The following is a 12,048-nucleotide window of genomic DNA, read 5'->3' on the forward strand; positions in this document are numbered from 1 at the left end:
TAATCGAGGGGCGTTCAATACAAATGCTCTAATGCGGTGTGTTTAGTGTATGAGCAGCTGTGAACACTCACACGACCTCTGATTCTGCTCTGAGATCTCGGCTCGCCAGTATTTCAGCATTTTTTACTTCGAATGTGGACCTTATTGAAAACCAGCACACGGAGAAACTCAAAGTTCAGCCAAAATAAAAGCTCTGTTTAACTGGATGCATGAAATTAAAGACATTATGACAGAAAAATATTACTATTGTATAGACAAATATAATATTCAGAGTAATAGCAATAATACTACTGATAACAATAATTTAATAATAAATGGTTTTATTATTATTATATATAATAATTATTACATGTAAGCAGTATCATGAAAACAAGAGTACTGAATATCATGAAACTGCCTTGTGCCACAGGGAATCAGATTTTTTCATTAATGTTTTCATTTATGCTGTGAGGCTCTGTTGTGCACCTTTTTATTTGACCGAAAAAAAAAACAAATGTGTATTTTATTTTATTTAAAGCTCTATTTATTTGATTAAACACTGTTTTGATAATAACGTTTAATTAAAACATAAAACATGGTATCCAGAAATGTTTTTATGGAAAATGCAGAATTTGCAACTGCAAGACTTTATACCGTTCTTTTAATCGAGTCCTTTTCTGTGTCATCAGTATTTTATTTATCTCAAATGTATTTGTTACTGAAGTATTGATTTAGTATCGATACCGCAGTACCAGGGCTAGTATCGTAAAAATGACTGCTCCACTTCCTCAATGAACAATATTGTTTTGACTAGGTTTTGTTTTATAATTGCTACTTCATTAATTGAACATATATATGTTGATAATGGACACTAAATACAGCAGTTTTGTAAAATGACCCTCCGTGTGTTTGCGGCAGGTCGGTCGGGTCAGGCGGTCGCTGTGAGGGCAAAAGTGTTCGGCTTCAACGTGATCTTTTACGACCCATACCTGCAGGACGGACTGGAGCGATCGCTGGGCGTTCAGCGCGTGTACACACTGCAGGATCTGCTGTACCAGAGCGACTGTGTGTCTCTACACTGTAACCTTAATGAACATAATCATCACCTCATTAACGACTTCACCATTAAACAGGTACACACACACACACACACACACACACACACACATAAATCATTCTGCTGAACCAGTGTTTGTTAATCACTCTCTGTAAGGGAGAACTATATGAGTAAAACTTTTACATAGATGACTGTGTTTAACCGATATATATGTATATATATATATAACTCTGCTGCTGCCGAGTGGAGAAACCGTGTCATTACACCCATCTCTGTCTGTGTCTGTGTCTGTCTGTGTGTGTCTGTGTCTGTGTGTGTCTGTGTCTGTGTGTGTCTGTGTCTGTGTGTGTCTGTGTGTGTGTGTGTCTCTGTGTCTGTGTGTGTCTGTCTCTGTGTGTGTCTGTCTCTGTGTGTGTCTGTCTCTGTGTCTGTGTGTGTGTCTCTGTGTGTGTCTCTGTGTGTGTCTGTGTGTGTGCGTGTCTCTGTGTGTGTCTCTGTGTCTGTGTGTGTGTCTCTGTGTGTGTGTGTGTCTCTGTGTGTCTCTGTGTCTGTGTGTGTCTGTCTCTGTGTGTGTCTGTCTCTGTGTGTGTCTGTCTCTGTGTCTGTGTGTGTGTGTCTCTGTGTGTGTGTGTCTCTGTGTGTGTCTGTGTGTGTGCGTGTCTCTGTGTGTGTCTCTGTGTCTGTGTGTGTGTCTCTGTCTCTGTGTCTGTGTGTGTGTCTCTATCTCTGTGTCTGTGTGTGTCTGTGGGCGTGCGTGCGTGCGTGTGTGTGTCTGTCTCTGTGTGTGTGTCTCTGTGTCTGTCTCTGTGTCTGTCTCTGTGTCTGTCTCTGTGTGTGTCTCTGTGTCTGTGTGTGTCTGTGGGCGTGCGTGCGTGCGTGCGTGTGTGTGTGTGTCTGTCTCTGTGTGTGTCTGTGGGCGTGCGTGCGTGCGTGCGTGTGTGTGTGTGTGTCTGTCTCTGTGTGTGTCTCTGTGTCTGTGTGTGTGTGTCTGTGTCTGTGTGTGTGTGTGTGTGTTAGATGCGTCAGGGTGCGTTCCTGGTGAACACCGCACGGGGAGGTCTGGTGGATGAGAAAGCTCTCGCTCAGGCACTGAAGGAGGGCAGAATACGAGGAGCAGCTCTCGACGTTCATGAGACTGAACCGTTCAGGTGACTTTTACACTAACACACACTTTATTAACAGAATATTCTGGGTTATTTTCAAGTCATTGTCTGACATGCTGTCCACTACCAACTGATTCTATCACAGCAATCTCATGCTAACACATGTGGTGTAACTGTTTTTGAATTATGATAACACTTTCCAAGTAGTTTATTTCTGGTGTGGTACACTTGCCCCATAGTGTGTACTGTTGTAAGTATTATTCACACTAAGTTTATTATCTGTGTTAATGGACTGCACATCACAGAGCTAAAGCTGTACAACATTCATTCACAGTGGCAAGAAAAAGTATGTTAGCTGGTTTTCTGCATTAATTGGATATAAAATGTGATCTCATCTTCATCAAAGTCACAAGTATAGACAAATATACTCACACAATGTGCTTAAACTAACAACACACAAACAATTATAATCATTCATGTCTTTATTGAACACATCCCATTAAACATTCACAGTGCTGTGGAAAAAATAAGTGAACCCTTGGATTTAATAACTGGTCGATCCTCCTTTGGCAGCAATAACCTCAACCAAGTGTTTCCAGTAGCTGCGGATTAGACCTGCACAACGTTCAGAAGGAATTTTTGACCATTCTTCCATACAGAACTGCTTCAGCTCAGACATATTCTTAGGATGTCTGGTGTCTCTCTTGAGGTCATTCCACAGCATCTCTATTGGGTTAAAGTCTGGACTCTGACTGGGACACTCCAAAAGGTGGATTTTCTTTTTGTGAAGCCATTCTGTAGTGGATTTACTTTGATGTTTAGGGTCACTGTCCTGCTGCATCACCCAACTTCTACTGAGCTAACACACCACAATGCTACTGGAAAAATGTAGCATTGGAAAGGTGGTCTTTGGTAAACTTCAGGCGTGCAGCAATGTTTTTGATAGAAAGCAGCGGCTTCCTTCGTGATGTCTTGCCATGAACACCATACCTGTTTAATGTTTTCTGTATAGTAGACTCATGAACAGAGATGTTAACCAGTTCCAATGATTCCTTCAAGTCTTTATCTGACACTCTTGGTTCTTTTACACCTCATTGAGCGTTCTGTGGTGTGCCCTTTGAGTCATCTTGACTGGACGGCCACTTCTAGAGAGAGTACCTATAGTACTAAATCATCTCCATTTATAGACAGTTTGTCTAACTGTGGACAGATGAATATCTATCGTAGGTCTTCTGAGATCTCTTTTTTGTGAAGCATGGTCCATGTCAGCAGATGCTTCTTGTGAATAGCAAACTCAAAATGTTTAAGTGCTTTTTATAAGTCAAAGTATCTCTAACCCACACCTCCAATCTCGTTTCATTAATTGGATGCCAGGTTTGCCAACTCCTGACTCTAATTAGCTTTTTTCGTCTTTAGCCTAGGGGTTCACTTACTTTTTCCATGTTTAATAGGATGTGTTCAATAAAGACATGAAAGATTATAATTGTTTGTGTTGTTAGCTTAAGCACACTTTGATGAAGATGAGATTTGCAGAAAACCAGCTAATTCCAAAGGGTTCACATACTTTTTCTTGCCACTGTAACATGAAGAGGCTGTTTGTGCTACAGCTACACTGATTTCATTAATAAAGCACATAACACTATTCTGTTTTGCTGTGTGTAGTTTTGCACAGGGTCCTCTTAAAGATGCTCCTAATCTCATCTGTACTCCACACACGGCCTGGTACAGTGAACAAGCGTCTCTAGAGATGAGAGAAGCTGCAGCTACAGAGATACGCAGAGCCATCACAGGTACAAACACACACAATGTTTGTGACATCCAAAGATTTCACCACGAACTGTTATTGATCAGCATTTCAGTGGGTGTTGCAGGTCGGTTCTGATAGAGACAGTAAGGAAAAACAATGCTAAATTCAAATAATAAAATGTAACGAATCATGAGTAGTTAATATAGCAAAATAAACAGGCTTATTAACTTGTCTTTTGTTAAATACATCAAAGGCCGTGCATCCAATCAAACTCTATTTTGGCACAAATTAATCTTTCACTTGGTATTATGGATAATATGGAACAAACACTGTGTGGCAGTGGGGGCATGGTCAAGCGTCCGTCTGGAGATAGAGAAAGCGGTAAGGGCGCTTGCACCTGAGCTAGATTATGTTTAACACCTGTCTCCAGTGAGCATGGGGAGAGTGGCATATAAGCAGCCACACCACCAGCAGAGAGAGAGAGAGAGTCTGGGTCCAGAAGTCTGTTTGTGAAGCTAATGAGTTATTATAAAGCTGATGAGTTATTGTGAAGCTGTAAACCAGTAAAGTTGCCAATTAAAAGAGTGTTACCTGTGACTGAAGAAACCTGGTTCCCCGTGTCCTCCTTCCCTCTTGTTGTGAAGTCTTTACACTGGTGCCAAAACCTGGGATCAAGATCGAAGATGGTATGCTTCATGGAGTCCTCACCATTGGCCGTAGTCCTCAAGTCCCTCGCCGGCCTACACCACTCCCACCAACAGGCCCTGCTTGAGATCCGACAGGACCAAGATCGTCGGTTCCACGAGATCCTCAGAGCTCAGACAGAGGACCGGCAGGCGATCCGGAGCCTCCTAAGCCAGGAGAAAGCCCCGGCTGTGACCCCGGACAACAGTAGCCCCATGCCCCCGCCCATGCTCATAAGGATAGGGGTGGAAGATGACCCAGAAGCCTTCCTTGACCTCTTTGAGCAGACTGCTGAGATCTGGGGCTGGCCACAAGCTCAATGGGCGTCCCGGCTTGTTCCTTTGTTGTCCAGGGAGCCCCAGCTCACAGCCCAACAACTGCCAGCGGCTAGTCTGCTGGACTGCAGCGACCTAAAGAAGACCATACTGCAACGGGTTGGCCGAAGTCCAGAACAATACTGACAGCTCTTCTTGTCCATGGAATTGGAAAAGACTGGCTGCCTGTTTGCCTTCTCCCAACGACTCTGAGACGCCTGCCGAAAATGGCTGCTTGCGATGGACCGCGGTGTCGAGGGAATTATCGACCAGGTGGTGCTGGAGCAGCTGATCCGTCGATTATCGAAAAGGATGGCGGAATGGGTCCAGTGCCACCGCCCGGCGTAGCTGGAGGAAGCGGTCCAATTGGCGGAGGACCATATGACGGCGTACCTGAGGGTGAAAGAGCCCTCCCACTCTCTCTCCCCTCTCTCTATGTTTTCCCCATTCTCTTCCCCCTCCCCTGTTCTTTCTCTCTCTGCTGATGGTGTGGCTGCTTAGATGCCACTCTCCCCATGCTCACTGGAATTAGAGACTGGTGTTAAGCATAATCTAGCTCAGGTGCAAGCGCCCTTACCGCTTTCTCTCTCTCCGGACGGACACTTGACCACGCCCCCGCTGCCACACACTGGGACAAATTTTATGTGTTAGACTGCTAAATCAACACGTCTACACCAAAAAAACTGTACATTTTCCTATTCAGCCTGTCGTGTTAATAATGTTGCATGTGTGACTATCACCACTGGAATCACGAGTTTGAATCCAGGGTGTGCTGAGTGACTCCAGCCAGGTCTCAAACAACCAAATTGGCCCGGTTGCTAGGGAGGGTAGAGTCACATGGGGTAACCTCCTCGTGGTCGCTATAATGTGGTTCTCGCTCTCGGTGGGGCATGTGGTGAGTTGTGCGTGGATCACGGAGAGTAGCGTGAAGCCTCCACACACGCTACGTCTCCGCGGTAACACGCTCAACAAGCCACGTGATAAGATGCGCGGATTGACGGTCTCAGATGTGGAGGCAACTGAGATTCGTCCTCCGCCACGAGTCACTACGCCACCACGAGGACTTAGAGCGCATTGGGAACTGGGCGTTCCACATTGGGGAGAAAAGGGGAGAAAATCCAAAAAATAAATAAATAATGTTGCATGTGTTCTGGTCTAAGCAGTTCATGGAAATATTAATATATTTTGATGTTTGATATATTTTTGTTTATTTATGTGCAATAAACTAGGATGTTTTCAAACTGGGGGGGGGCGCAAGGGGATCTGCCACAAATGTCCAAGAAAAAGGGTGTAAAATGTACCAAATCTAAATGAGTCCTGTGCCATTCTGATTTCTAAAGACTAAAAATTGATTTCAATTAAATATAAAAGTTTATTCTTGTAGCATTATAAATATTACAGTTTAATTTTCTGTTAATGCATGATTTTCTGTAAAGCTGCTTTGAAGTGATGTGTGTTGTGAAAAGCGCTATACAAATTAAAATGACTTGATTAACATTACACTAACAGTGGGTAGAAAAAGATATGCTGTCAACAAGGATATGCTAAAGTCACACAAAAATGACAATTCTCATTATTTACTCACATTTATGCCGTCTCAGACTTGTTTGACTTTCTTTCTTCTGCAAAACACAAATTAAGATATTTTGAAGGATATTATTATGTGTTCATTTCCATACAATGCAAGTCAATGGGGTCCAAAAAGTTCAAGCTCCATAAAGGACATAAAGGCAGCATAAATTATCATTGTCATTTTTGGGTGAACTATTCCTTTAGTACAAATTAAATATTTTCCAGATAATATTTTAATAATTTAATTTGTTACATCATGCTGAATATTTTTCTCACACAGAGTAAATGGGTCTTTATACATGAAAATAAATAACTGCCTGTTTATATTTTAGTAAGAGGGCCGTCACAAAGGGGATTATTACATCTTGGGGTTCTTGGCATAACAAAAATGAAAATCCCTGCAATAAACAGTTTTGTTATTGTAAAATCAAGAAATAAAACCAGATGAGAACTGACAGATCCTGAAGATTATCTTTGTGTGTCTGTGTTGTGTGTGTGTGTGTGTGTGTGTGTGTGTGTGTGTGTGTGTGTGCGTGTGTGTGTGTGTGCGTGTGTCTGTTTGTGTGTGTCTGTTTATGTGTGTGTTTGTGTGTGTCTGTTTGTGTGTGTGTTTGCGTCTGTCTGTCTGTTTGTGTGTGTGTATGTGTGTGTCTATGTGTGTGTGTCTGTGTCTGTCTGTCTGTGTGTGTTTGCGTGTGTGTGTGTGTTTGCGCGTGTGCGTGTGTCTGTGTGTGTATCTGTATGTGTGTGTGTGTGTGTGTCTGTTTGTGTGTCTGTCTGTGTCTGTTTGTGTGTTTTTGTTTCTGTGTGTGTGTGTGTGTGTGTGTGTGTCTGTTTGTGTGTCTGTCTGTTTGTGTGTGTGTGTGTGTGTGTGTGTGTGTGTGTGTCAGGTCGTATTCCAGACAGTTTGAGGAACTGTGTTAATAAAGAGTTCTTCGTGACGTCGGGCCCGTGGGGTGTGATGGAGCAGCAGGGCGTTCATCCTGAGCTCAACGGCGCCACCTACAGGTACACACACCTGCAGCTGTGCCCTCCAAATGCTCACTCTGTCATTTAATTTATGAAAACCCTGTTTCATTTTCATTTGTGCTATTTTGTTTGACCACGTTCCCAATAACATGATGTTTTAAAAGACAAGAATTCTCATGAATACTTAAAGCTCAAAGTTACACGCCGTTTGATCACGTGTGTGTGTGTGTGTGTGTGTGTGTGCGCTAGCTAGTGAGGTCAGAGGAAAGCTCCACCCTCAGACAGTCACATGACATAAGTTTAACTCTCAGCTCCGCCCCCATTTGCTTCTCTCACACAGCCATGTCAACCAATCACTGCAAGCCATCACAACAAGCTCCGCCCCCCAAGACAAATTCAATGCCTAAATGAAGAGCAGGTAAATACTGAAGAACATCAGACACCCGTCTTTCTCTACCTGTCTCTCTCTCTCTCTTTCACTGGCCTTAAGCCCCTTTATATACTTATGTACACCCCTGACCTTTGACCCCTGATGAACACACCCAGTTTTAATGTTTGAATGTCAAGTATGGTTTGATTTAGATTTTTCATATATTTATTTTATTATGGGGCCAGTAAAAATTTGAACTATTGGCCTGACTGGGCCAGCAGGAAAAAATCCTTACTGATGAGCCCTAAAAAACACACTCCACAAGACTTAAACATCATGCTTGTTAACAGCGTAACAGACTAGCATGGTATATTTACACAGAGTAAATCATAATCTGTGGTAATCGACAGCATGTCACAGATTCTGAACATAGAGATTGAGCTGTACTGACCCCTGTTTATTTTTAAGAATCACTGTATTCAAATATTGATGGATACTGATGGATCATTATTATCTCAGAGCGTTTACTGAATTTGAATAAGGTCAAAATAACCATAACATGAGTTAGGTAAATTAATCCAAAAAGTAATCCACCACAAATTACTTATATTCAAATTGAAATCAGATTATTTTACAGATTACTTCATTGAAAAGTAATCACATTGCTATTTACTTTACTTTTAAGTTACTTTCTAAAATGCTTTCCACAGAAAGTTTTTAGCTTTTGCTCAGTGAATTCAAAATAATGTCTATATTTCCTATATAAGTCATTCATTCAGCATCACATGTTTCTCCATTAATCCTGAGACCCGAGTGTGACAGCTGCATGCATTTCCATTTCCCTTTTTGATCTATAGATAGTAGCACCTAATAGACAAGAAAAAAAAACATTTTTGTTTGCTAAAAATGTATGTCCTCATATGTGAAACAGCGGGACTAAGTTGTGAGATTATAAATAACACTAAGCTATAGAAAGTGTGATTTATGTTGTTTCCAGGAGTGTTGATTATTCATGACATTACAGACATTACATCAGAAATTAGCATAATTAATTCTGATTCAAAGTAACGTCCAGCATCATCCAATCACTGTCAACCATGTTAAAATAAAATGATACATTATAAATTCTGAATATATGTACTGATTATCATTGTCACATGTCTGTCAAACATGTTGAGTGATCCAAACATCATCTGCAGCCTGAAACTGAACTTTTGATCAGATTTTAGGAGTGAATGCACTTAACTGCATAGAGAGATATAGGATGCTCCCTTGCTCCCTATTTAGTGAATGACTTAACCTCCAGTGTGCTGTCTGTCTGCACTGGTCTCAGAACAGTTTGAAATGCACCTTATTTTCATCATAACTCCATATAAAGCCTCTGAAAGACACATTTTTCAGCTTTTGGATGCATCCATTAATTCTCAATGTGATAATGTACAGTAACTATAGGAATGCATTTACTAATGTTAATGAACAGAACCGTATTGTACAGTGATAATATATATATATATATATATAACAAAATGTATATTAAAATGAAGTGAAATGACCCACAGATGAGTTAGAGTTGAAAGTTATTCAAAATAACATATTTTTCAACTTTTGAGTGAATAATGTCCCAAAATCCACGTATGTGGACATCATGTTTATTACGGCGCTGACACACGAAAAATTAATACATTTTTTAAAGCGGCATATCAAATAAAACTAGAGACTCTCCTCTTTACACCCAAACAGGTTTCAATGAAAAAACTTAGAGATTTCTTACCAGAGTCACTTTTATTGGCGCTGCACACGTAGGAGCGCTTCACGGAAATCAGCTTCATGTTGTTGTGTCACGTGACTCGGTGCAGCAGAAGTTTAACCCTTAAATGACAGTCTATTTTTATTTTATTATTTATTTATTTATGTATTTTTCTCCCCAATTTGGAATGCCCAATTCCCAATGTGCTCTAAGTCCTCGTGGTGGCACAGTTACTCACCTTAATCCAGGTGGCGGAGGACAAATCTCTGAGACCGTCAATCCGCGCATCTTATCACGTGACTCGTTGTGCATGACACCGCGGAGACTCACAGCATGTGGAGGCTCATGCTACTCTCCACGATCCACACACAACTTACCACACGCCCCATTGAGAGCGAGAACCACTAATCACGACCACGAGGAGGTTACCCCATGTGACTCTACCCTCCCTAGCAACCGGACCAATTTGGTTGCTTAGGAGACCTGGCTGGAGTCACTCAGCACACCCTGCATTCAAACTCGTGACTCCAGGGGTGGTAGTCAGTGTCAATACTCGCTGAGATACCCAGACCCCCTTTAAATGACAGTCTAGAGGCTTGTGAACAGTATTCAGTTGGTTTAAATTCATTTAAATTATGCGTTACGTATAGTGAAGCCAAAATGCAACGTCAACACATGTGGATGTCAGGTCGCACAAGATAAAATAACTCATTATGGGGCATATGCCCTTCAGCTGTTACAGAAACACAAACAGGCGTGCATATGAACATATTTCATGTTTTTAATTTCTTAATAAATAGTACTATTTTAGAAATGTGTAACCCAAGTAATGTACTTATAAGTAATTATCTTAGTAACTGTATTCTAATTACATGAATTGTAATGCGTGACACTACTTTTTGACTGAAAGGTAATTATTACTTTGTAATCAGATTACACCCATTACTGGTTATGACCTGTGTCTGACCTCGCTCTCTGCTGTAGGTTCCCATCAGGTGTGGCTGGAGTGGCACCAGGGGGCGTTCCAGCAGGTTTGGAGGGTCTGGTGCCAGTACCGCAGTCAATGCCCTCGGGCAACCAGCCGTCACAGACACCGTCCCCAAACCAGCCCTCGAAACATGGAGAGACCAGAAGCCACCTGACAGAGCAATAGTATTAGCATCATAACACAAACCCAGAGAACTGTGATCCAAGATGAACTTGTTTTAGGGATATCTCTGCCTCTTTTATTTGATGATTTTCCTTTTTGCTGTTTTGGAGGGAGCTGATGTTTTATTCATGCGATTGCAGCACAGAGGCTCCGCCCCTCCACTGTCATTGGAATAGAAACTTGCCATGCTGATGGACCACACCCACTTTATTTTCCTGTTAGTTTGAAGTGTTTTTTCTTTCATCTCTTAAGTGTGAATAATTTAGTTTAAAAACAGTTTTCAAAAATAATAAACATATACTGACTGCCAGCAGGTGAACTACAGTGACCTGCTCCAGGCCACGCCCACTGATCCATCCATCACAGTGATTGACAGCTTAGTGCTCTTCTTTGATTGGCCAAGGAATATTATACCAAACAAAACATTTCTCACGAGTGCGTATCAAGTGTGTGTGTTTTATTTGCATACCTGTTCAGCAAACTGTGATGTCTATAGATGTAGACTTTAAATATTGTTCTCTTCTGGTTCAGCAGATGATGTTTAAATGAAGCTCATTTCTTATTTTATACTGTTGAGTTTTTGGTTCTGTCTCCGCTGCTCATCCACAACAGCTTCATTCTGCTATATGACTCAGGAAAATCACACAGTCACTATCCCCCCACCTAACCCTGACCCTAACCCTGACCCTAACCTGACTCAAAAGTGAGATCATCTGTATATATATCCTGTGCAGTCCTGTTTCACTCATGTTAGTATTTTTATAAGGCAACACATGGTCTCATGGTGTTGTGGTTTCTGAACATTTAAAAATGAAAGTTTTTGCAAGTCTGGTAGGTTTTTATTGGCTAGATAAATGTTACCGTGAACAACATATTCGTGTGTGTGACCCTCCCATGTTTTGTGTCCTTTATTTGGTTTGTTCTGTTGAATGTGTTTGTCAGAAAGAAACTCAGTTGGGAGGTTTGTTTGTTTCATTAGTGTTTATTTGTATTTGAATGAACATTTAGTATTCAGTACACTTCAAATAAAATGTGCAGTTTTGAGGTTCAGAGTGTTTGCATAGTTTTTCATGGATTTAAAAATAGTTGGATGAGATTCATATTTCATTAACGATACAAATGGGTTTCAAGTAATTAAATGTACAACAATGCAATATTGTAATGGAAAGTTATAGACGTAGAGTCACAGTGATCTGTAATTCATGTTAATGACCAGCAGAGTTTGCGTTATATATATATATATATATATATATATAATGTTGCGCCCTCATAAAGGCTACTTAGTGAACCGTAATTAGTTTAAAAGATCTACCTGCTTATGTACGGAGGCTCTTAGGACCAATCCCAATCGCAAGT

The 12,048-nt window shown here is 41.3% G+C and overlaps 1 protein-coding gene across 4 annotated transcripts in view; it reads left to right on the forward strand.

The window, feature by feature from the left end:
• Nucleotides 1–11,742, forward strand: part of LOC127423509 (C-terminal-binding protein 2-like) — a 60,613-nt gene extending 48,871 nt beyond the window's left edge. For 3 of the 4 annotated variants that reach the window (XM_051667880.1, XM_051667878.1, XM_051667881.1), the window contains 5 exons: nucleotides 898–1,112; nucleotides 2,054–2,184; nucleotides 3,802–3,929; nucleotides 7,347–7,464; nucleotides 10,527–11,742. In XM_051667880.1, coding sequence (XP_051523840.1) covers nucleotides 898–1,112; nucleotides 2,054–2,184; nucleotides 3,802–3,929; nucleotides 7,347–7,464; nucleotides 10,527–10,695 — 761 coding nt within the window. In that variant the 3' untranslated portion in view covers nucleotides 10,696–11,742. Of the gene's footprint in view, nucleotides 1–897; nucleotides 1,113–2,053; nucleotides 2,185–3,801; nucleotides 3,930–7,346; nucleotides 7,465–7,765; nucleotides 7,844–10,526 lie in introns of all 4 variants that reach the window. The other variant, XM_051667879.1, reaches the window with a different exon arrangement.
• The last annotated feature ends 306 nt before the right edge of the window (nucleotides 11,743–12,048 follow it).

The sequence above is a fragment of the Myxocyprinus asiaticus genome, chromosome 32 (genome assembly GCF_019703515.2).
Source record: "Myxocyprinus asiaticus isolate MX2 ecotype Aquarium Trade chromosome 32, UBuf_Myxa_2, whole genome shotgun sequence".
NCBI classification, from domain to species: domain Eukaryota; kingdom Metazoa; phylum Chordata; class Actinopteri; order Cypriniformes; family Catostomidae; genus Myxocyprinus; species Myxocyprinus asiaticus.